This window comes from Geotrypetes seraphini, chromosome 9, assembly GCF_902459505.1.
Source record: "Geotrypetes seraphini chromosome 9, aGeoSer1.1, whole genome shotgun sequence".
NCBI classification, from domain to species: Eukaryota; Metazoa; Chordata; class Amphibia; order Gymnophiona; family Dermophiidae; genus Geotrypetes; species Geotrypetes seraphini.
The window spans coordinates 111,965,181-111,991,672 of record NC_047092.1 but is presented as its reverse complement, the minus strand read 5'-3'; the positions used below and the strand labels follow the sequence as shown (position 1 = coordinate 111,991,672).

Here is a 26,492-nt window from a genome sequence, read left to right as displayed (position 1 = left end):
AACAGGGTCAAAACTGTTGAAGAATGCAAAGAACTGCAGAGCAACCTGAACAAACTGTGTGAGTGGGCAAAAAGATGGCAGATGAGCTTCAATGTGGAAAAATGTAAGGTCTTGCACATGGGGAAAGGGAACCCCATGTACAGCTATACAATGGGAGGAAGGGTGATGGGGAAAGGCACCCTAGAAAAAGACCTGGGGGTTTTGGTGGATAAAACAATGAAGCCAGCGGCGCAATGTGCAGCGGCCTCAAAGAAAGCGAACAGAATGCTAGGCATTATCAAAAAAGGTATCACTACCAGAACGAAGGAGGTTATCCTGCCATTGTATCGAGCAATGGTGCAACCACATCTGGAATACTGTGTCCAATACTGGTCACCGTACCTTAGGAAAGACATGGCGATACTTGAGAGGGTCCAGAGGAGAGCAACTAGGATGATAAAAGGAATGGAGAACCTTTCATATGCCGAAAGGTTAGACAAACTGGGGCTCTTTACCCTGGAAAAGCGGAGACTGAGAGGAGACATGATACAGACATATAAAATCATGAAAGGCATAGAGAGGGTGGAGAGGGACAGATTCTTCAGACTAGCGGGGACAACAAAAACAAGAGGTCACTCAGAAAAACTGAGAGGGGACAGATTCAAAACGAATGCAAGGAAGTTTTTCTTCACTCAGAGGGTGGTGGACACCTGGAACACGCTTCCAAAGGAGGTAATAGGACAGAGTACAATACTGGGTTTCAAAAAGGGACTGGATGACTTCCTGGAAGCGAAGGGGATTGCAGGGTATAGATAGAAGGTTACTCTACAGGACAAAAGCGAAAAGCGTATGTGAGTTTTAGGGTAGGAGCACTAGGTAGGACCTGAGGGGACGCCGCGTGAGTGGACTGCCGGGCACAATGGACCTCCGGTCTGACCCGACAGAGGCAAGTCTTATGTTCTTAAAGTTCTAGGAGTGATCCTGGACAAGCTATCTTTTAAATCTCAGATCAGCTCTGTGGTACACAAATGTTTCTTCAAATTAAAAATGATCAGATCTCTCAAATCACTACTTAATCCGAATTCAATCAATTTTCTTATCCATTCTTTAGTAATTTCAACTTTAGATTATTGTAACTCACTTTGTCAGGGCATCACTCAAAAGGAGATCAGGAGATTGCAAGTCATTCAGAACACTGCTGTAAAAATCATTTTTAATACTAAAAAATTTGACCATGTAACACCATTCCTCAGAAAAGCTCACTGGCTACCCATTTCACATAGGATTACTTTCAAAATACTACTTCTTACTTTTAAAATTCAATCTAATCACATTTCATCTTTTATAGATAGGATGTTAATCTCATATGATCCACATAGCATAACTACGTTCATCCCAACAATATCTTTTAGTGGTCCCTTCAGTCCGCCAATTGTTTTATGATATAACATGTAGAACAATCTTTTCTGTAACCGCTCCTACACTGTGGAATGCTTTACCTCTGACCTTAAGACAAGAAAAGAATCTCAATAATTTTAAATCGAATCTTAAAACATTTCTTTTAAGAGATACTTTTGAGATTTATACTTAATTTTTTATTCAAAACCTCAGACACCAGGCCTTACATTAAATATTCCCTTTTTACCTTTTGTATTTTACCTCCCCTTTCTTTTATTTTATGCAATGTATCCTCCCCATTTTTAAATGCCTGTTCTATTAGAGGCAAAGCCCAAATCATTAAAGATTGAATAATTGATCAGAACCTATCATGCGTTTTTCTCTCTGAAACCTGACTACTTTCCGATGAAGATCCTATCATTAATGATGTGCTACCCCCTCATTACAAAATCATTCCACTCTGTCCACTATACTACATGAGACTTTTAATTTTACAATACAAGACTCTTTGATTAAAAATGGATTAGAGATAATCTCTTGTACTTTTAATAGATTAGATTTATTAGACTCTTTAAACCAGGGGTGCCCAACGCGTCGATCGCGATCGACCAGTAGCTCAGGAAGGCAACGCGAGTCGATCGCGGAGCCTATCCCGGGCTCTGTGATAGACTCGTGTTGCCGTCCTGATCTACGGGCCGATCAGCCTTCCTCTCCAGTTTTCTTTCTCCCTAGGGCCTTTTAGCTGGGCGATCCGCCCAGCTGTCATCTGCCGCTGCTGAACAAAAAACCGGGTCCTGCCTTCGCGGAAACAGAAAGTAGGCAGGACCCGGCAGGAAGAAGAACAAATGCTTGTCTCCCGCATTAGCCCGTAGCGAACGCTTGCTTCAGGGCTCTCAACATGTGCGTGCCGGCTTCTCTTCTCTTCCCTCCGAAACCGGAAGTTATGTCCGGGGGGGGGGGAGGGGAGAAGGGAAGCCGGCGCGCACATGTTGAGAGCCCTGAAGCAAGCGTTCGCTACGGGCTAAGCGGGAGACAAGCATTTGTTCTTCTTCCTGCCGGGTCCTGCCTACTTTCTGTTTCCGCGAAGGCAGGACCCGGCAGCATTTCCCCTAATAGGTCGATCGCGATCTTGGGCTGATCAGCCTTCCTCTTCCCGATGGCAGAATTGACGTCAGGGAGAGGAATGCTGGTTGGCCGAAGCAGGGAGAGCTTGGGGCCTGTTATTGGTGGCGTTTGGGTCCTGGTCCCCGATGGCAATGGCAGTGGCTTGGGGGAGGGCAGGGAGAAAGAAAGAAAAAGGGCAGGCAGGGAGACAGAAGGAAAGAAGAGAAACAGAAAAAAATGAAAGGGAGGCAGAGAGAAAGAAAGGGCAGGGAAGAAGAAGGAAAAGTTGGGGGAAGAAATGAGGTCTGGAGGAGAAGAAGCATACAGGCTAAAAGAAGGGAAGAAAGATTGTATGCACAGTCAGAAGAAGAAAGTGCAACCAGAGACTCATGAAATCACCAGACAAGGTAGGGAAAATGATTTTATTTTAAATTTTGTGATCAAAATGTGTCTGAATTTATATCTGCTGTCTATATTTTACACTAAGGTCCCCTTTTACTAAACCGCAATAGAGGTTTTTAGCGCAGGGAGCCTAGGAGTGCGAGAGCAGCGCTGGGCATTCAGCGCAGCTCCCTGCACTAAAAACTGCTAACGTGGTTTAGTAAAAAGGGAGGGAGTATATTTGTCTATTTTTGTATGGTTGTTACTGAAGTGATAGTGCATAGAGTCATCTGCTTTGACCTCTTTGAAAACCCTGGAATAGGAATGATGATTAACATTTTCAATGCGTACAGTGTGCGTTGTGTTTTTTTAAAATTTTATTGTTGGTAGATCATTGTGACTTGGTCATTTAAAAAGTAGCTCGCAAGCCCAAAAAGTGTGGGCACCCCTGCTTTAAACTGTATACTGTTCTGTTGCCCTCCCGGATCTTGGGCCCAGACCAAACAGTTTTTTATTAATTTATTTTTAATAATTCATTAATTGCCCCCCCACTGTCTGTTAGGTGATATTAATCTCCATCCGGAAATAGATTCTAATCCAGATGTGAATGATTTAAATATTTTTTTAGCTACCTTAGGCTTTCATATTTCACAAATTTCTCAAACTCATAAAGATGGTCACCAACTTGACATGGTTTCCATAACTACTAAAACAGATTTTTCACCTACAATTGAATTATGAGGAGGACGTTGGTCACAGACCCCTTGGTCCGACCACTACATATACTACTTTCTTGTAGATTGGACTGTGCAATCAAACTCAATCTTGACACAACAAAAACAAAAAATTTTAGTTAGAAAATCTCCAGACCCCATCGAATTTTGGAAATGCGCAGATTCATTCTTAGAAAACAATACTTCTGAATTTCTATCTAATTGGAACAACTGTAATACCATCTTAGATGAAATTGCTCCATAAAAAGATGTTCAGATGATGCTAAAAAGTGGTATGATATTGAACTATTGGAAATGAAACATTCTTAAGACACCTCGACTGAGGGCCATAACATCTCTGCTTTGGACTATGCGCTGCAGTTTTTACTGGTTGCGCTCTGCGCTTCTCTTTTGTTTATTGTATTGTACTTTCAATGATCATTGTTTTATTTTCCTTTTTCTTTGTATTCTTGGTCTCTCTTGTTGACTCATCAATAAACATATTTTCGAAAAAAAAAAAAAAAAAAAGACACCTCGAGAAAAAATGGATAAAATCTAAACTAGCCGAGGATAAAGTAAAATGGAGACTAGAAGTTAAAAATTATAAACTTATGTTAAGGGGCAAACAAAAAACTTATTATTCAGCTAAAGTTGGTGCTACTACTTGTAATGTTAAAAAACTATTTCTATTAGTCAATTCCTTTCTCTGGAAAAGATTTTGTTCTACGTTAATACCCTTTAAGTATTTGAACGTCTGAATCATATCTCCCCTGTCTCTCCTTTCCTCTAGGGTATACATATTCAGGGCTTCCAGTCTCTCCTCATATGTCTTCTGGTGCAAGCCTCCTATCATTTTCGTCGCCCTCCTCTGGACCGCCTCAAGTCTTCTTACGTCTTTCGCCAGATACGGTCTCCAAAACTGAACACAATACTCCAAGTGGGGCCTCACCAATGACCTGTACAGGGGCATCAACACCTTCTTTCTTCTACTGACTATGCCTCTCTTTATACAGCCCAGAATCCTTCTGGCAGCAGCCACTGCCTTGTCACACTGTTTTTTCGCCTTTAGATCTTTGGACACTATCACCCCAAGGTCCCTCTCCCCGTCCGTGCATATCAGCTTCTCTCCTCCCAGCATATACGGTTCCTTCCTATTATTAATCCCCAAATGCATTACTCTGCATTTCTTTGCATTGAATTTTAGTTGCCAGGCATTAGACCATTCCTCTAACTTTTGCAGATCCTTTTTCATATTTTCCACTCCCTCTTCGGTGTCTACTCTGTTACAAATCTTGGTATCATCTGCAAAAAGGCACACTTTTCCTTCTAACCCTTCAGCAATGTCACTTACATACATATTGAACAGGATTGGCCCCAGCACCGAACCCTGAGGGACTCCACTAGTCACCTTTCCTTCCTTCGAGCGACTTCCATTAACCACCACCCTCTGGCGTCTGTCCGACAGCCAGTTTCTGACCCAGTTCACCACTTTGGGTCCTAACTTCAGCCCTTCAAGTTTGTTCAACAGCCTCCTATGAGGAACTGTATCAAAGGCTTTGCTGAAATCCAAATAAATTACATCTAGCATATGTCCTCGATCCAGCTCTCTGGTCACCCAATCAAAAAATTCAATCAGGTTCGTTTGGCACGATTTACCTTTTGTAAAGCCATGTTGCCTCGGATCCTGTAACCCATTAGATTCAAGGAAATACACTATCCTTTCTTTCAGCAACACCTCCATTATTTTTCCAACAACTGAAGTGAGGCCTGTAGTTTCCTGCTTCATCCCTGTGACCACTTTTATGAATAGGGACCACATCCGCTCTCCTCCAATCCCCAGGAATCACTCCCGTCTCCAGAGATTTGTTGAACAAGTCTTTAATAGGACTCGCCAGAACCTCTCTGAGTTCCCTTAGTATCCTGGGATGGATCCCGTCTGGTCCCATCGCTTTGTCCACCTTCAGTTTTTCAAGTTGCTCATAAACACCCTCCTCCGTGAACGGCGCAGAATCTACTCCATTTTCTCGTGTAACTTTGCCGGACAATCTCGGTCCTTCTCCAGGATTTTCTTCTGTGAACACAGAACAGAAGTATTTGTTTAGCACATTTGCTTTCTCCTCATCACTCTCCACATATTTGTTCCCAGCATCTTTTAGCCTAGCAATTCCATTTTTTATCTTCCTCCTTTCACTAATATATCTGAAAAAATTTTTATCTCCCTTTTTTACATTTTTAGCCATTTGTTCTTCCGCCTGTGCCTTCGCCAAGCGTATCTCTCTCTTGGCTTCTTTCAGTTTCACCCTGTAGTCTTTTCTGCTCTCCTCTTCTTGGGTTTTTTTATATTTCATGAACGCCAACTCTTTCGCCTTTATTTTCTCAGCCACTAGGTTGGAGAACCATATCGGCTTCCTTTTTCTTTTGTTTTTATTGATTTTCTTCACATAAAGGTCCGTAGCCATTTTTATCACTCCTTTCAGCTTATACCACTGTCTTTCCACTTCTCTTATGTCCTCCCATCCTAACAGCTCTTTCTTCAGGTACTTTCCCATTGCATTAAAGTCCGTACGTTTGAAATCTAGGACTTTAAGTATCGTGCGGCCGCTCTCCACTTTAGCCGTTATATCAAACCAAACCGTTTGATGATCGCTACTACCCAGGTGAGCACCCACTCGAACATTAGAGATACTCTCTCCATTTGTGAGGACCAGATCCAATATCGCTTTTTCCCTTGTGGGTTCCGTCACCATTTGTCTGAGCAGAGCCTCTTGAAAGGCATCCACAATCTCCCTACTTCTTTCCGATTGGATTATTTAATAAGCCTTCTAAGTAAAGGCAAAAGTGCACTAGTGCTTCAATTTGATCTTAGTAGCGCCTTTGATCTAGTAGATAATCATACTTTATTAATTTGTTTGGATACTCTGGGCCTTCAAGGAAATGTTTACTCCTGGTTCAAAGATTTTCTAGAGTCCAGATTGTACCAAGCTAGGTTTAGGACCCACCTCTCTTCAATCTGGAATAACCCATGTGGTGTTCCTCAGGGTTCTCCACTTTCACCTACACTATTCAGTGTTTCTTTCATCATTTGAGCAACCTGGATGTAGAACTGTTTAGTTACGCTGATGACATTACTATTGTCATACCTTTTACTTCAGCCCTATCCCAGATTACCACAAAAGTTGAAATTGTAATGAAACAGATGGATTCCTGGATGCAAAAATTTAAACTTAAACTAAACTCTGGCAAAGCAAAGTTTTTTGTGGCGACTGCTAGTAATATTTCTTCTGAACCTTTTATTAGTATAAATTCAACTCAGTATATAATTCATCCAACGATTAAAATTTTAGGAGTTATGAAAAGAATTTCTGTTAAGGAAACCTGGTGTTTTATCTCTGGGGGCGACTTTTTACTTGCGACACCCATGTAAATGTGTTGTTAATTACCATTCTCATAAATATGTTTTCTTTGAGCCATCTCAACTGACAACTTTTCTCACAACTGCATCTTTGGAGAAAGAAAGTGCTTAGTTTAAGAAAGGGTGCCTCAATCTCATTCGACTAGCTATTACTTTGTTTTAATAATTTTTTTGTCGCCTATTTTCCTTCTTGGATCTTTTTGAGGACTTGAGTAGAAATTTATGCTTATATGTTCTTTGATATATGTTTTCATTTGTATTAATTTCTTGCTAAATTTCCTTTCTGTACAAGTTATAATATGCTTGAATATATTGAAAATCTCAATAAATATTAAATTAAAAAAAAATAAAAAAAAAAAATTTTAGGAGTTATTTTAGACCAGCATCTTACAATGCATGCTCAGATAGATGCTGTAGTGCGTAAATGCCACTTCACATTATGGAAATTGCGAACAATTAGATCTTATTTTGAATTTACTGCTTTTAGATTATTTTTTTTATTCAATTTTCTATACCGTTCTCCCAGGGGAGTTCAGAACGGTTTACATGAATTTATTCAGGTACTAATCATTTTTCCCTGTCTGTCCCGGCAGGCTCACAATCTACCTAATGTACCTGGGGCAATGGGGGAATTAAGTGACTTGCCCAGGGTCACAAGGAGCAGCGTGGGTTTGAACCCACAACCCCAGGGTGCTGAGGCTGTAGCTTTAACCACTGCGCCACACACTCCCCACTGGTTCAATCGTTACTACTGAGTCTTCTCGATTATTGTAATATCTATCTGACAGTCACCAAGAAAGAATTAGCAAGACTTACAATAATACAGAATACAGTGGTTAGAATGATTTATGCCCTGAAGAAATTTGATCATGTTACACCCTTTTATCGCTAATTGCATTGGCTGCCAATGGAGGCCCGGGTATTGTTTAAACTAGGCTGTTTCTGTTACAAGACTGTTTATGGTACAGCTCCTTCTTACTTAGTTAATAGATTTTCTTTAGCATCATACAGACATAGTAGAAGAACTCATCCTTTGTTTAATTTTCCATTTGTGCAGGGTTGCAGGAGTAAGAAATTTCTGAATCATACTCTGGCATCTCAGGCAGCTCTTCATGACAACGAATTCCGAATATTGTTGCTTACTACCTATTCCTATGGCCATTTTAAAAAACAATTGAAGACCTATCTTTTTCTAAATATTTGACTGTTTAACGAATTATCTTATTTCATGTAACATGTTTACTTTTATAACTTTTTGTAAACCGCGTTGAACTTCTGGTTATGCGGTCAATAAGCACAATGTTATGTTATGTTATGCCCATGTGTATCATGTTGCGTCTGTATTGTAACTGTGAATTTGTTCCCTTTATTTTATATTTTAAACTTTTTAATACTTTGTATTAATTGGAAACCGCTTTAACTATAAAAGCGGTATATTAATATTCAAATAAACTTGAAACTTGGATGGCAGCAAGTTGCCAATATAGTGACCATAGTTGTCATGGAGAAAAAAAGCGCAATTTATCAGACATTGAAAAAGGCATGATCATTCCCTACCAGGCTAAGGGTGACAGCATTTTGAAAACGATGGAGTTTAACTATTCACGGGCTGCTGTGGTTAAAGTGTACCATGAGTAGATGAATGGAACCTTTTCAATGACCTAACATGGTAACTGTAGGGTAGCACGAGTCATCGATGCGAGAGGTGAACATCGGCTGCGCAGGTTGGTGTGGGCCAATCAGCATGCTACCGTGTAGCAACTCACCATCCAAATGAACTAGGGGACTTCCAGATCTGTGTAGCGACAGCTGGCAACTGCACCCATGCTCACGATGGTTCATCACAAACAATGGCTGCAATTTGCACAGGAGTACCGACATCGGACTTGCACAGACTGGCAAAGGGTTACCTTCTCTGATGAGTCATGTTTTGAACTCCAAACGGATGGAGGTTGGTGTATCAGGTGTGAAACCATCGAGAACAAACACCCAGTAACCACTGTTAGATGTACACAAGCTGGTAGCAGCAGCGTTATTATCTGGGGAATGTTTACTTGATATGTTCTGGGTCCCTTGATACCTCTGGAAGGCACTCTCAACTAATATGAGTCTCTCTCCATCCTTGCTGATCCAAGTACACCCATACATGTTAATGGTCTTCCCATGGCTGATAGGATCTTTAAACATGATAATGCAACATGTCATACCACCAGAATTGTTTGCGAGTGGTTTGCAGAGCACTGACCAAGACTTCCAGCTACTTCCTTGGCCTCCAAATTCCCCAGACCTTAACCCAATTGAGCACTTTTGGGACCATCTTGATCAACATGTTCAATGACTGGATCCATCACCACTCACCCTTCAGCAACTATCAGACATACTGCAGTTTGCATGGCTCCAGATAACTCTAGCAACCATCCAGCATCTTATTAAGTCACTCTCATGGTGTCTAGCTGCCGTCTGTTCTGCTAGAGATAGTTATTCTGGATATTAGCAGGTGGTCGTAATAACGTGACTCAACCGTGTAAAATAGAGGTAAAAGTTAGACATTAATTTTACCTCCATTTTAATGCATTACTTCTGGTTTAGTGCTATTTTTTTCACTACTTCCATTTAGCTTAATATTGTACTGTACTATGCTTGGGGTTTTTTTGTTGTTGTTGTTGCTGCTTTTGTGGTCACTTCCTACACATCTTTCCAGGTTGGGCAGAAATCTGAGAGTGATGTATGTGCTGGGAGGCGAGAGGCTGATATGCACAGATTGGAAGTGATAGTGTCTGAAGATGTGAAGATGACAAAGCAATGTGACAAGGTGGTGGCTGTAGCCAGGAGGATGCTAGGCTGTACAGAGAGAAGCATAACTAGCAGAAGAAAGATAGTGTTGATGCCCCTGTACAGGTCATTGGTGAATACACCCCACTTGGAGTATTGGGTTCAGTTTTGGAGGCCGTACTTGGCCAGGGATATAAAAAGACTTTAAGCAGTCCAGAGGAAAACAATGAAAATGGTAGGGGGCTTGCGTCCAAAGTACAGGAAGAGAGTAGAAGACCTCAACATGTTTACTCTGGAGGAGAGAAGGGACAGGGGTGATATGATACAGATATTTAAATATTTGAAAGGTTAAATATAGGACCAAATCTTTTCCAGAGAAGGAAAATTGGAAAAACTAGAGCTCCTGTTAAAATTAAAGTAATTAGATCTACTAAATTTAATTCTTGGTATACTGAAGCGCTAAGTGTAGACCAATGTATCGCAAACTGTGTGCTTCCTGAGATTTCAAGTGTACCGCAGAACACAGGGCAGGAAGAGAGGCTCCAGCGTCTGTGTCAGCTGACTCCTGCCTTTGCGCATCAGCCGCCGAGACTCCTGCCTTCGTCTTGTCTCCGCACCCCCAGACCAGCAGCAGCAGCTCTGTGTGCTTTTAAACTTTGCCACACAGCTGCCGCTAGCAAAAGTTTAGATACGGTTTCATGAGGCAGCCTCGGGGCCCTTGCTAGGCTGGGTCGCTTTGATGATGTGAGACGGGCCGGCCCAGCAAAGGCCCCGAGCCTGCCTGATGAAACTGCGTCTAAACTACTGTTAGCAGCAGCTGTGTGGTGAAGTTAAAAGTACACAGAGCTGCCGCTAGGCTAGAGAGAGAAGAGGTATTGCTGGAGAGGAAGGAGGAAAGGGAAAAGGGAAGGGAGAAGAGGTGCTGCTGGACCTGGCAGAAGGGGAGGGAAAGGAAAGGTGCTACACACTGAAGGGGAGGATGAGATGGTGCATGGTGAGATGGTGCTGGGAGGAGTGGAAAGGAGGAATGCCATTCAAGGAAAGAGGCAAGGACAGAGAAAGAAATCATGCAGGAGGCAGAAAGTGTTGGACTCATGGAGAGGGCAAGATGGATGGGGAGGACAGAAAGGAGGGAAGGAGAAATGGCACACTTAGGGAAGGGGGAGAGGGCAGAGAGTGAAAAGCTGGATTCATGGAGGGAGAGACAGAGATGTTGGTTAGGGGAGGGAAGGAGGACCGGAGAAGAAGCATGCAGGAGAAAGAAATGTTGGCTGGTAGATAGGAGGGAGAAATGTTGGACTGGGAGGGGGACCAGAAAAGAGGAACGGAAGGGAGTTGAACTGCAGGGAGCAGAACGTAAGGGAGAGAGAAATGTTACACTAGGGGGAGGAGAGATGACTAAAGAACGGAAGAGATGCCAGACTAGGGAATGAAAGCGAAGGAGGGGAGTGTTGTAGCACAATAGAAATAGTAGAAGTAGCAGTAGTAGTAGTAGTAGTAGTGGAAGAGAGAAATGTCAGACCATGGAAACGGGGAAGGAAGGAGAGGAAAGAGATGACTTGGAGAAGGGAGGGAAGGAGAGAGATGTCAGACCATGGAAACGGGGAAGGAAGGAGACATGGAAAAATATATTTTGAGAAGAAAGCAGAAAAATTGAATGTTGAGTGGATGCATGGCAGAAAGTGAAGAAGGAGAGAAAAACAGTCAATGAATAAGGCGGCACTGGAAACAGTTAAAAATAGAGAATGACACGGGGAAAAAAATCTGTCCCCGTCACTATCCCGTCACCAGACCACCGTCCCCTTCACCGCCCCATCCCCGTAGAATCCACCCTTCCTTCTCGCCACCTCACTGCCCTTCGGCACTCCTTGCGCGGTCCATGCATCTCCCTCTCTCCCCCTTACCTTCTCCATGTGTTTTAAGGTTTCACACTTGTTAAAAGCCACCAGAGTGTTCATCAGAAGTTGCATCAGAGGAGAAGCTTCTGCCCACACATGTACGCGTCTGCACATATGCTCTGGCGGCTTCAACAAGTCTGCAACCGTAAAACACGCCACAAAGGTAAGGGGGAGGGAGATAGATAGATTCGGGTGGGTAGGTAGGAAGGAGGGAGGGGGCTGCTCATGATCGGTGACCGCACACGTTCCTTCCCTTAACTGCAGGGGCAGTGTATGGCCTTGACCCTGTACCTGTGGTGAGCACCTTTCCCCCTCCACCGTTTTGGTGGGTTACCCGTGGCTATTTGCGGCTAGCCGCGGGTAACATCCACCGTGTCATTCTCTAGTTAAAAGCACAGAAAAATAAAGTCACCAGACAACAAAGGTAGGGAAAATAATTTTTATTTTCAATATACTGCCTGAAATGTGTCAGTTTTGAGAATTTATATCTGCTACGTATATTGTGTGTATATGAAAAATGAAAGGAAAAATTGCATTATAATTAGTAAAGGGGGCAGGATCTGGGGCAGACTCTGGGTGGGTTTAGAGTTGGGTTGGGAGATCTATGGTTGGGGGTACTTAGATTGAAGTAGTTGAGAAACACTGTGTGGTATGCAGCCTATGCCTGCTAGGAGTGTCCCTAGAGCAGTGCACAGTTCAAAAGCAGACACTACACAAACAGCCCCATTTAAACCCCAAACTGAGACATTGGATAACTTTCCTTCTTTGACCTATAGAAGGAGAAGGAGCAGCTAGAGAACAGGCAGCGGCACTCAAGGTTGAGAGCTCTGAATGGCAGCAACCATCTGGAAAGCATGGAGCTGACTGAGGCTGGAGCGGAACCGCCTCTCTGCATGCCTGAACTTCCTCAGGACATGGAGCTGGACCCAGAGCCATATGCTGAGCTACAGAATGAAGTCCTGCCCATGGAGGTTTGCTATTCTAGAGGCAAACAGTTGAAACTGCTTAAGTAATAACTGCAACTTTGCTTAACTAAGCTAATTCAAAGTTCTCTTTTTGGGTAACCCTGATGGAGGGGGGGTGTGCTTGGAGGCACCCGATGAGAACTGTGAAAGACTTATTTTGAATTTTGTATTTTTCTGTTTCCCCTGAGTGGGGGAAGGGCTGTTCCAGTCCCAGGCAGTGGGATTTGCCCCGCGTTCTCAGTGGTGGGATAGAGGGCCTATTGTTGGCAAAGTTGTTACCACGCGGAGCACATTGCCTGACCAGCACATCAGCTGCTGGTAGGGTCAGTGCCGTAGCACTGACTCAGGCTGAAGATATCAGCACCAGAGACTGTTTTAATTTTTTTTCAAGTTATTGGACTGTGAATTGGCTGGAGAGCCAGTCCCAGCTTTGAGGAAGATTTTGCCTTATATGTTTGGGACTATATCTAACCTACATTTACTCAGAGACTGTTTAATGATGTTTAATGATATATTTTGATTGTTTTGGGACTATTCTTGATCACTGAACATCCTGACAAGTTATGTTTTTGTTTGAATTGATTAATATGGAAACAAGCAAGCTGGCTTGATTTATTTTGATTTTAAGAATAAACCCAGTGATTACCTGAAGAATACCTACCTGGTGAAGTGGTGTTTCCTTCTGTTTTCCTTACCTTGTGCTGCCCGCTGCGGCTCACAAGAGTTTTTTCATGTCCCGGTGTCCCAGGACCCATTGCCCTGAGGCTGCCGGTGACAACTGTTGTAGGCAATCAGCTGGCGCTAGCACCTCTCCTTCTCTCTCCTACCCTCTTCTCTGCTGGTAGCCCCTACTCAGGACCCATCTGTAAGGCCTCATAAAAACATAAGAATTGCCGCTGCTGGGTCAGACCAGTGGTCCATCATGCCCAACAGCCTGATCCCGCGGTAGCCCTTAGGTCAAAGACCAGTGCCCTAATTGAGTCTAGTCTTACCTGCATACGTTCTGGTACAGAAGAACTTGTCTACCTTTGTCTTGAATCACTGGAGGGTGTTTCCCCCTATAACAGCCTTAGGAAGAGTGTTCCAGATTTCTACCACTTTAACTTTAGAGAGTGCCCTCTCATTCTCTCTACCTTGGAGAGGGTAAACAACCTGTCTTTATCTCTAAGTCTATTCCCTTCATTATCTTGAATGTTTCGATCATGTCCCCTCTCAGTCTCCTCTTTTCAAGGGAGAAGAGGCCCAGTTTCTCTCTCACTGTACAGTAACTCCTCCAGCCCCTTAACCATTTTAGTCGCTCTTCTCTGGACCCTTTCAAGTCCTTCTTCATGTAGGGTGACCAGTGCTGGATGCAGTATTCTAGGTGGGGATGTACCATGGCCCAGTACAGCGGCATGATAACCTTCACTAATCTGTTTGTGATCCCCTTCTTAATCATTCCTAGCATTCTGTTTGCCCTTTTTGCCGCTGTCGCACATTGCGCGGACAGCTTCATTGACTTGTCTACCAGTACTCCCAAGTCTCTTTCCTGGGGCGTTTCTCCAAGTACTGCACCGGACATCCTGTATTCGTGTCTAAGATTTTTGTTACTGACATGCATCACCTTACACTTATCCACATTACACCTCATTGGCCTTGTCGCAACCCATTTCGAGCGTATTTATGTCACGTTGCAGGTCTTCGAAATCCTTCTGTGTCTTCACTACTCTGAATAACTTTGAATTATCTGCAAATTTAATCACCTCGCTTGTCGTACCAATTTCCATGTCATTTAAAAATACAGTGGAACCTCGGTTTGCGAGTAACCCGGTTTACGAGTGTTTTGCAAGACGAGCAAAACACTCAGAAAATTTTTGCCTCACAAAACGAGCATGTTCCGATATGCGAGCACCTCCCCCCCTGAACCGGCATCGAAACACCCCTCCCGCGAACGCCCCCCCCCCCCATGAGAACCGCATCGCACCCCCGTGCTGAAAGCAGCATCCGCCCGCCCTTCCTCTCAAACACGCTCCTTACCCCTTCTGCTGGTTGTGAGAGTGAAAGCAAGCTCCCACCTCTTGCCTGGGCCAGGCCTTGAGCATATGCCGGTTAGAGTGGGGGGAAGGGGTGATGGAGCAGCGCCGGTAGCCTCGGGTGGGGGAGGGGGTTTTGTGGAACGAATCAAAGCGAGTTTCCAATCATTCCTATGGGGAAACTTGCTTTGAAATATAAGTAACTTGATTTACGAGCATGCTTCTGGAATGAATTATGCTCGTAAACCAAGGTTCCACTGTATGTTGAAGAGCATGGGCCCAAGCACCGAACCCTGCGGCACTCCACTCGTGACACTTTTCCAGTCCGAGTATTGTCCATTTAACCCACTCTATTTCTTATCTGCCAACCAGTTTTTAATCCCATGGAGACTCTACCTTATTTTTCATTTCCAGTGTGTTCTCTCCAGTAGACTCAATTCCCTCTTTGATGTATAGGGCAATACCCCCACCTATTTGTCCTACTCTGTCTCTGTGGTATAGCTTGTATCCCAGTAGCACAGTGTCCCAGACATTGTCCTCGTTCCACCATGTTTCCGTGATGCCGATATCTTTTGTGCCATAGCTGCCAATTCCCCCATCTTATTCATTAGGCTCCTTGTATTCGTGCACATACACTTGAGTTTGCAGCCTATTACGTTCTTGCATTTCCTTCCCTTTTGTTTCCCTTTTGATCTGTCAGGATTTCTATATTGCCTATGATCCGGTGAGTCTTCCCCGTAATCTGCTTGCATGGTATCCTCTGGGTATACCGTTTTCCAAACCATCGACTCTTTGGTTGACTGTCAGCTTTCCCCTTCTTCCTAGTTGTTGGTTTTTTTTTCATATTTTCGTTTATTTTTATATACAAAAGCAGTACAAAAATACAACAAAGTGATAACAACTCTCAACCATCAAGAAAATGATAAGAGTCTACTGCATGGTTTCTTCACGGAGACAAGAACCCAACAATGGCAACCACAACCAACCCCCTCCCCACCCCACCCCCCTCCAGCACCCTTCTTTCTAGTTTAAAAACTTTTCAATTTCTTGCTTGATGTTGCTTGCAAGTAGCCTCGTTCCATCTCCGCCTCTGCGCGGATGTTGGCGTGATGATGTTGACGTGATGATGTCGGGGTGCCTCGAGCTGTGGCCAGTACCTTTAGTGTGCCCCGGTTCGTGAAAGTTTGAGACACTGGTGTAGACAAATAGAGAGAATATGGCAAAAGGAGAATGCAATTCAATCAAGGACAAATTGGGGAATGACAATTAAATCTTATAAATCACATATCAGACAAGTCCTATTTATGTATTAGAAAAAGGGACAGGTAAAAGTAACTCTAAAAATACTGTTCCAAATTATGCATTAATTAAACAGATTCTTCTTTAGTAGGAAGCTCCATAACTAAATCTCAACCTTCAACCTTTTGTTCTCAATAAAAATCACCATGTTGCATCAACATCTTGAAATAATTATAATTTTAGATGAAGGGATTGAGAAGCAATTTATTTCTGATTCTCTGGAGTCTAGAGCAGTCCAGATATAGAATACTTTTAAAGTATATAAGATTTAATACTGTTATTAAAAAAGCTTTCTTCTAAAAATTGTGCACTGGACATATGCCCTTCATCTCTTTTTGTTTCTCTCCCAAATACTAGTTCTCTCCCAAATACTAGTTAGTTGAATTTATTAATAGGCTGTTAGCTGAAGGTTATCTTCCGCAAAATACGAATAATATTGTCATTACACCTATACCAAAACAGCGATCTCTCTCAACCATCTAACTTTAGACTGGTAGCCAATATTCTTCCGTTGACTAAATTGTTAAGAGTTTCTGGTAAATAAGCAGCTATCAGAATATATAGAACAATTCTTTTGTTTACATCCAACTCATTTGAGTTTCAACCTAAACATACCGTGTTTCCCTGAAAATAAGACCTATTTTGGGGGGTAGGTCCTAATATAAGTCCTAGTTAGATAGACCCCCCCCCCACGAAAGCCCCTCCAAAGCAAATGTAAAAGGGGGGACAGATTATTAAGGTACACAACCCTCCGCAATGTGGCACAAGAATTGAGTGGAGGAGAGGAAGGGAGAGTTAATCATTGTACATGAAAATTAAGACATCCCTGAAAATAAGCCCTAGTGTGTTTTTGGGAGCAAAAATTAGTATAAGACACTGTCTTATTTTCAGGGAAACATGGTAGCATTGAATTGTTATTATTAACGTTAATATCAAGAGTAAAATGTACTGGTTCAGTTTGGGTAGTCAATCTATATTACTACAATTTGATATTAGTACAGCATTTGATTCAGTAGATCATACACTATTAATAAGTAGATTAAGTAATCTGGATTTGTGTGGATCAGTTATTAAATGGCTTAAGGAACTTCTTATAAATCAGAGTTATTGTGTGATCAAGGATGGAATTTTCTCTAAAAGATATAACTCTTTGTAGAGTTCCACAGAGGTCTTCTATTTCTCCTGTACTTTTTAATATCTTTATGAGTTCTGTGCAGACATTGGTTCTGTCGGGTGAAGATCTTTTACTTTCTTATGCTGATCTTTTTTGGTTAATTCCAATGGAATGGAATATTGGAAATGTCAATATTAAGATCAGGGATTGTATTGGAAAACTTGAAAGATAGGCTTTGTCCTATAAATTAAAGCTAAATACAAGTAAGACAAAAGTTTTCTGGTTTAATAATCAGTTACGACTACATTAGAATCTGGAGCTTCTCTTAAAGTTGAAAAACAACCCAAGTATTAGGGGTTATTTTGGATCCCTCCTTGACATACAAGGATCAAATTGTAATTCAAACTTAAATTCAAAAATAGTAAAAACAAATTGCACTAGATTCAAAATAGTGCAGTGAGATTGATATATGGTCTGAAGAGATACAAGTGTTTCTATATTTTATAAGAAATCATTGGCTGCCTACAGAGAAATGTACAGCGTTTAGTAACAAAGTAGATGACGGCAGATAAAGACCCGAATGGTCCATCTAGTCTGCCCAACCTGATTCAATCCAAAAATTTGTTTTTTTTTTTCTTCTTCTTCTTCTTAGCTATTTCTGGGTAAGAATCCAAAGATCTGCCCATTACTGTTCTTAGGTTCCAACTACTGAAGTCTCCGTCAAAGCTCACTCCAGTCCATCTACACCCTCCCAGCCACTGAAGCCCTCCCCAGACCATCCTCCATCAAACGGCCATATACAGGCACAGACCGTGCAAGTCTGCCCAGTACTGGCCTTAGTTCTTCCATATTAACTATTATTTTCTGATTCTAGATCCTCTGTGTTCATCCCACGCTTCTTTTAACTCCGTCATACTTTTCATCTCCACCACCTCTCTCGGGAGCTCATTCCAGGCATACACCACTCCCTCTGTAAAGAAGAATTTCCTTACATTGCTCTTGAGTCTACCACCCAACCTCAAATTATGTCCTCTGATTTACCATTTTCCTTTCTCTGAAAAAGATTTTGTTCAATTATTTGAATGTCTGAATCATATCTCCCTTGTCCTTCCTTTCCTCTAAGGCAGGGGTGTCAAACTCAGCCACATTAAGGGGCCGAAATCCAAAACACAGGCTAAGTCATGGGCAAGCCCCCGCCCAGACCCCACCCCCATAATAGTACTAATTGTAACACCAGTTTTTTCCATTAATTTTTCATATATACACACACACTATAATCTTATCAACAACACATAATGGTTAACTACAAAATTAAATTACACAAAGCACACTGTATGCTTCTCAACATTCATTCCTACCAGAACACAGATAACCTCCTATGCAAAGCTCCTATGCAAATACTGGACCACAAACTAAAAGTACTAATATATAGAAAGGAAACCCTAAGATTCAAGACTCTGCATGCAGTACAACCCAAGAGAAAAAGAAACAAATGCATTTCTTCCTGAACAGTGAAAAATATAGACAGGTGTAATTTCTCAAAATTAACACAATTCAATCACTAAATTGAAAATAAAATCATTTCACCCCACTTTTGTTGTTTCCCTCCCTTCATGCTGTGCCTCAACTAGGTGCCTGCCTCTAGCGGGTGTCTTACCTTCTGGCTAGCTCCCGCCTGGCCCTTTTAAGCAGCTCGTGGTGTGATGTGATGTCTTCATTGCCACCCCTGGTGTTATCTTCTGGCCGGCTCTTTCCTCCTCACTGCCGCTGTGTGCACAAAGCCACGGATGGCAGCTGCTCATCTGGAAGCATGCCCTCTGACGTTGCGACGTCAGAGAGAAGGCTTCCAGTTCAGGTGCAGGAGCTGCAGCCGCTGCCCGTGGCTTTGTGCACACTGCGGCAGTGAGGAGGAGAGAGCCGGCCAGAAGATAACACCAGGGGGCAGCAATGAAAATGCTGCATTGCACCGCGGGCTGCCTAAAACGGCCAGGCAGGCCGGATTCGCCCCGTGGGCCTTGAGTTTGACATCTGTGCTCTAAGGTATACATATTCAGGGCTTCCAGTCTCTCCTCATACATCTTTTGGCACAAATCTATCATTTTCATCGCCTTCCTCTGGACCGCTTCAAGCCTTTTTGTGTCCTTTGGCAGATACAGTCTCCAAAACTGAACACAATACTCCAAGTGGGGTCTCACCAACGACCTGTACAGGGGCATCACCTTTGTTCTTCTACTGATTATTCCTCTCTTTATACAGCCCAGCATCCTTCTGGCAGCAGCCACCACCTTGTGGCACTGTTTTTTCACCTTTAGATCTTCGGACACTATCACCCCAAGGTCCCTCTTACCATCCGTGCATATCAGCCTCTCACCTCCCAACATATATGGCTCCTTCCAATTATTAATCCCCAAATGCATTACTCTGCATTAAATTTTAGTTGCCAGATATTAGACCATTACTCTAACTTTTGTAGATCCTTTTTCATGTTTTCAATTCCCTCCTCGGTGTCTACACTATTACAAATCTTGGTATCAGCAGCAAAACAGCAAACCTTTCCTTCTAACCCTTCAGCAATGTCACTCACAAACATATTGAAAAGGATCGGCCCCCAGCACCGAACCCTGAGGGACTCCACTACTCACTTTTCCTTCCTCCGAGCGACTTCCATTAACCACCACCCTCTGGCAACCAGTTTCTAATTCAGTTCTCCACTTTGGTTCCTAACTTCAGTCCTTCAAGTTTGTTCAAGAGCCTCCTATGAGGAACCGTGTCAAAGGCTTTGCTGAAATCTAAGTAAATTACATCTAGCATACGTCCTCGATCCAGCTCTCTGGTTACTCAATCAAAAAATTCAATCAGGTTTGTTTGACAAGATTTACATTTAGTAAAGAAAGCCATGTTGCCTCAGATCCTGTAACTCATTAGATTCTAGAAGTACACTATCTTTTCTTTCAGCAACACTTCCATCATTTTTCCAACAACCGAAGTGAGGCTTACCAGCCTGGAGTTTCCCGCTTCATCCCTGTGCCTTTTGTGAATAGGGATTACATCCGCTCTTCTCCAAGCCCCAGGAACCACTCCCGTCTCCAGAGATTTGTTGAACAAGTCTTTACTAGGACCCGCTAGAACCTCTCTGAGCTCCCTCAGTATCCTGGGATGGATCCTGTCCAGTCCCATCCCTTTGTCCACCTTCAGTTTTTCAAGTTGCTCATAAACACTTTCCTTCGTGAATGGCGCAGAATCAACTCCATTTTCCCGTGTATCTTTGCCAGACAATCTCGGTCCTTCTCCAGGATTTTCTTCCATGAACACAGAGCAGAAGTATTTGTTTAGCACGTTTGCTTTTTCCTCATCACTCTCCACATATCGGTTCCTAGCATATTTTAGTTTAGCAATTCCATTTTTCATCTTCCTCCTTTCACAGATATATCTGAAAAAAGTCCATCTCGCTTTTTTAAATATTTTTAGCCATTTGCTCTTCTGCCTGCGCTTTCGCCAGACATATCTCCCTCTTGGCTTCTTTTAGTTTCACCCAGTAGTCCTTTCTGTACTCTTCTTCTTGGAGTTTTTTTATATTTCAGGAACGCCAACTCTTTTGCCTTTATTTTCTCTGCCACTAATTTGGAGAACCATGTCAGTTTCCTTTTCCTCTTGTTTTTATTTATTTTCTTCACATAAAGTTTCATAGCCATTTTTAAAGCTCCTTTCAGCTTAGACCACTGTTTTTCCATTTCTCTTATGTCCTCCCATCCTAAAAGCTCTTTCTTCAGGTACTCTCCCATTTTATTAAAGTCCATACATTTGAAATCTAGGACTTTTAGTATTGTGCAGTCAACCTCCACTTTAGCTGTTATATCAAACCAAACCGTTTGATGATCGCTATTTCCCAGGTGAGCAGCCACTCGTACATTAGATATACTCTCTCCATTTGTGAGGACCAGATCCAATATCGCTTTTTCCCTTGTGGGTTCCGTCACCATTTGTCTGAGCAGAGCCTCTTGAAAGGCATCCACAATCTCCCTACTTCTTTCCAATTCCGCAGATGGAACTTTCCAGTTCGCATCTGGCAGGTTGAGATCTCCTAACAGCAGCACCTCCTCTTTCTTTCCAAACTTTTGAATATCCACAATCAGATCTTTATCAATTTGCTGCAATTGAGTCTGAGGTCTGTAGATTACACCCACATAGATAGAAGCTCCATCTTCTCTTTTCAGAGCGATCCATATCGCTTCTTCCTCTCCCCAGGTCCTTTGCATTTCACCACTCGTTGTGAGAAACAGAACTTCCTGGCATTCGTCCTGAACCTGCTGCCACCCAGTTTCAGGCTGTGACCTCTTGTCCGTGTCACATCTGAAAATGTTAGTAATGCTGGTTCTTGGTCTATTTCATCCAATCCTTTTAATATCACTGCACAACAATTTTTTGGTTAAGTCTTGATTCCTGAAAAGTTTTTGGTGATTATGACAGGTACCAACTTGGTATGCTCAAATATGGTTTTGGTTTTACTGCATCACGTAAGAACTATGAGAAATAGACATTTTTATGTTTACTGACAATAAAATATATAGTCAAGTTTACGTTTCGCACAAGCGACTAAATGAAACAGAATTAAAAGTGTTTTGCTCCCGAGTTTCTTTTATATTCAGTGTCTGGTGCATCACGTTGTAGCATCCAACAATAGTCGGCAAGCATTGACGGATTCCAATTGCCCTGGTATCGTTTCTCCATCGTAGCTATGTCTTGATGAAACCTTTCACCGTGCTCGTCACTCACAGCACCGAGATTTGCGGGGAAGAAGTCCAAGTGTGAATGGAGGAAATGAATCTTGAGTGACATATTGCACTTCATTCTCTTGTATGCTTTGAGAAGTTTGTCTACCAGCTGAATGTAGTTTGGGGCTCTGTAATTGCCCAGAAAATTGTCAACAACGTCTTTCAAGGCTTTCCAGCCAATTTTTTCCGGCCCAACTAACAGATCTTCAAATCGCTTGTCACTCATAACATGTCTGATCTGGGGCCAACAAAAATACCCTCTTTGATCTTGGCATCAGTTATTCTTGGGAACATCTGTCTTAAATAACGAAAACCTTCCCCTTCCTTGTTCATTGCTTTCACAAAATTCTTCATGAGTCCCAGTTTAATGTGAAGAGGAGGCAAAAATATCTTTGTCGGGTCAACAAGCGATTCATGTGCTACATTTTTCTGTCCTGGAACTAACTTTTTACGGAGTGGCCAGTTCTTTCTAGAATAGTGCGACTCTCTGTCTCGGCTGTCCCATTCGCAGATGAAACAGCAGTACTTTGTATAGCCAAGCTGCAGTCCTAGTAACAGAGCAACGACTTTGAGGTCTCCACAGATATTCCAGTTATACCTGGTATACTGGACATACTTTAGTAACATTTCCATATTCTCATATGTTTCTTTCATATGTGCTGCATAGCCAACAGGTACTGAAGGATAAACGTTGCCATTGTGCAACAGAACAGCTTTCAGGCTTAACATTGACGAATCAATGAAAAGACGCCACTCTTCCGGGTTGTGATCACAACCAAAGACCGAGAACAATCCTTCAATGTCACAACAGAAACAGAGACTGTCGACTTGTGCAAAAAATTGGTTATATCATGATGCCGGTCTCGAAACACAGAAATTTTCGTACCTGGTGATAGTAAACACCATTCCTGCAGTCTCGAACCTAGCAGCTCAGCTTTTGCTTTTGACAGACCCAAATCTCTGACCAAATCGTTCAATTCGGACTGTGTTATCAGATGTGGATCGCCTGATGAGGATGGTTCAAAATCCGGGTCAATGTCACTGTTAGAACCCTGCACTGCAGTTTCTTCATCTGGTTCGTCTAAGGTCCAATCCTCTGGTGGTTTCGGAACTGGAAGACTGCCATCATGTGGCATGGGTCTCATTGCTGAAGGCAGATTAGGATATTCAATTGACTTCTTGTTTTTGGCAGAGAAACCAGACACATTAGTCAAACAGAAATAACAGTCCGTCACATGGTCTTTCTGTTCTCGCCATATCATCGGAACAGCAAATGGCATCGTCTTTCGAGTACCTCTGAGCCAGGCTCTCAGACTAACAGCACATGTCGCACAGCAAATGTGAGGCGCCCATTGCTTGTCTTGATCACCTATTTTGCAGCCAAAATACAGATGATAGGCTTTCTTTACAAGGGCAGTCATCGAACGTCTCTGAGGCGTAAGTGTATATTCCCCACAGATATAGCATAGTAACATAGTAACATAGTAACATAGTAGATGACGGCAGATAAAGACCCGAATGGTCCATCCAGTCTGCCCAACCTGATTCAATTTAAAAATTTTTTTTTTTTTCTTCTTAGCTATTTCTGGGCGAGAATCCAAAGCTTTACCCGGTACTGTGCTTGGGTTCCAACTGCCGAAATCTCTGTTAAGACTTACTCCAGCCCATCTACACCCTCCCAGCCATTGAAGCCCTCCCCTGCCCATCTTCCTCCAAACGGCCATACACAGACACAGACCGTACAAGTCTGCCCAGTAACTGGCCTAGTTCAATCTTTAATATTATTTTCTGATTCTAAATCTTCTGTGTTCATCCCACGCTTCTTTGAACTCAGTCACAGTTTTACTCTCCACCACCTCTCCCGGGAGCGCATTCCAGGCATCCACCACCCTCTCCGTAAAGTAGAATTTCCTAACATTGCCCCTGAATCTACCACCCCTCAACCTCAAATTATGTCCTCTGGTTTTACCATTTTCCTTTCTCTGGAAAAGATTTTGTTCTACGTTAATACCCTTTAAGTATTTGAACGTCTGAATCATATCTCCCCTGTCTCTCCTTTCCTCTAGGGTATACATATTCAGGGCTTCCAGTCTCTCCTCTTATGTCTTCTGGTGCAAGCCTCCTATCATTTTCGTCGCCCTCCTCTGGACCGCCTCAAGTCTTCTTACGTCTTTCGCCAGATACGGTCTCCAAAACTGAACACAATACTCCAAGTGGGGCCTCACCAATGACCTGTACAGGGGCATCAACACCTTCTTTCTTCTACTGACTACGCCTCTCTTTATACAGCCCAGAATCCTTCTGGCAGCAGCCACTGCCTTGTCACACTGTTTTTTCGCCTTTAGATCTTCGGACACTATCACCCCGAGGTCCCTCTCCCCGTCCGTGCATATCAGCTTCTCTCCTCCCAGCATATACGGTTCCTTCCTATTATTAATCCCCAAATGCATTACTCTGCATTTCTTTGCATTGAATTTTAGTTGCCAGGCATTAGACCATTCCTCTAACTTTTGCAGATCCTTTTTCATATTTTCCACTCCCTCTTCGGTGTCTACTCTGTTACAAATCTTGGTATCATCTGCAAAAAGGCACACTTTTCCTTCTAACCCTTCAGCAATGTCACTTACATACATATTGAACAGGATTGGCCCCAGCACCGAACCCTGAGGGACTCCACTAGTCACCTTTCCTTCCTTCGAGCGACTTCCATTAACCACCACCCTCTGGCATCTGTCCGACAGCCAGTTTCTGACCCAGTTCACCACTTTGGGTCCTAACTTTAGCCCTTCAAGTTTGTTCAACAGCCTCCTATGAGGAACTGTATCAAAGGCTTTGCTGAAATCCAAATAAATTACATCTAGCATATGTCCTCGATCCAGCTCTCTGGTCACCCAATCAAAAAATTCAATCAGGTTCGTTTGGCACGATTTACCTTTTGTAAAGCCATGTTGCCTCGGATCCTGTAACCCATTAGATTCAAGGAAATACACTATCCTTTCTTTCAGCAACACTTCCATTATTTTTCCAACAACTGAAGTGAGGCTCACCGGCCTGTAGTTTCCTGCTTCATCCCTGTGACCACTTTTATGAATAGGGACCACATCCGCTCTCCTCCAATCCCCAGGAATCACTCCCGTCTCCAGAGATTTGTTGAACAAGTCTTTAATAGGACTCGCCAGAACCTCTCTGAGTTCCCTTAGTATCCTGGGATGGATCCCGTCTGGTCCCATCGCTTTGTCCACCTTCAGTTTTTCAAGTTGCTCATAAACACCCTCCTCCGTGAACGGCGCAGAATCTACTCCATTTTCTCGTGTAACTTTGCCAGACAATCTCGGTCCTTCTCCAGGATTTTCTTCTGTGAACACAGAACAGAAGTATTTGTTTAGCACATTTGCTTTCTCCTCATCACTCTCCACATATTTGTTCCCAGCATCTTTTAGCCTAGCAATTCCATTTTTTATCTTCCTCCTTTCACTAATATATCTGAAAAAATTTTTATCTCCCTTTTTTACATTTTTAGCCATTTGTTCTTCCGCCTGTGCCTTCGCCAAACGTATCTCTCTCTTGGTTTCTTTCAGTTTCACCCTGTAGTCCTTTCTGCTCTCCTCTTCTTGGGTTTTTTTATATTTCATGAACGCCAACTCTTTCGCCTTTATTTTCTCAGCCACTAGGTTGGAGAACCATATCGGCTTCCTTTTTCTTTTGTTTTTATTGATTTTCTTCACATAAAGGTCCGTAGCCATTTTTATCGCTCCTTTCAGCTTAGACCACTGTCTTTCCACTTCTCTTATGTCCTCCCATCCTAACAGCTCTTTCTTCAGGTACTTTCCCATTGCATTAAAGTCCGTACGTTTGAAATCTAGGACTTTAAGTATCGTGCGGCCGCTCTCCACTTTAGCCGTTATATCAAACCAAACCGTTTGATGATCGCTACTACCCAGGTGAGCACCCACTCGAACATTAGAGATACTCTCTCCATTTGTGAGGACCAGATCCAATATCGCTTTTTCCCTTGTGGGTTCCGTCACCATTTGTCTGAGCAGAGCCTCTTGAAAGGCATCCACAATCTCCCTACTTCTTTCCGATTCCGCAGACGGAGCATTCCAGTCCGCATCCGGCAGGTTGAAATCTCCCAACAGCAGAACCTCCTCTTTCCTTCCAAACTTTTGGATATCCACAATCAGATCCTTATCAATTTGCTGCGATTGAGTCGGAGGTCTGTAGACTACACCCACGTAGATAGAAGTTCCATCTTCTCTTTTCAGAGCAATCCATATCGCTTCTTCCTCTCCCCAGGTCCCTTGCATTTCGGTCGCTTGGATATTGATCTTTACATAGAGAGCTACTCCTCCACCTTTATGACCATCTCTGTCCTTCCTAAAAAGATTATATCCCGGTATGTTTGCATCCCATCCATGTGATTCACTGAACCATGTCTCTGTGATAGCAACAATATCTAGATCTGCCTCTAATATCAGGGCTTGCAGATCATGAACTTTGTTGCTTAGACTGCGAGCATTTGTGGTCATCGCTTTCCAGCTATTTTTCAGCGATAATCTCCTTCTTCGTATGGATTTTTGTGTCGTTTCACTTTCCGTTGCAATACTAAGAAATGAGTTGCTGATATTGCTTATGTTGCAGCCTTTACTACTATCACATCTTTTCTTTTGCCG

At 42.8% G+C, this 26,492-nt stretch overlaps 1 protein-coding gene across 9 annotated transcripts in view; it reads right to left on the bottom strand.

Moving 5' to 3' along the window:
* STK25 (serine/threonine kinase 25) overlaps positions 1 to 26,492 on the bottom strand; it is a 407,778-nt gene that overhangs the window by 91,995 nt on the left and 289,291 nt on the right. The window contains exon 9 of one of the 9 annotated variants that reach the window (XM_033957951.1): positions 15,645 to 15,826. The exons of the other annotated variants lie outside the window; for them this stretch is intronic. Coding sequence (XP_033813842.1) covers positions 15,794 to 15,826 — 33 coding nt within the window. The 3' untranslated portion in view covers positions 15,645 to 15,793. Of the gene's footprint in view, positions 1 to 15,644; positions 15,827 to 26,492 lie in introns of those variants that run through there. 9 annotated transcript variants of the gene reach the window in all.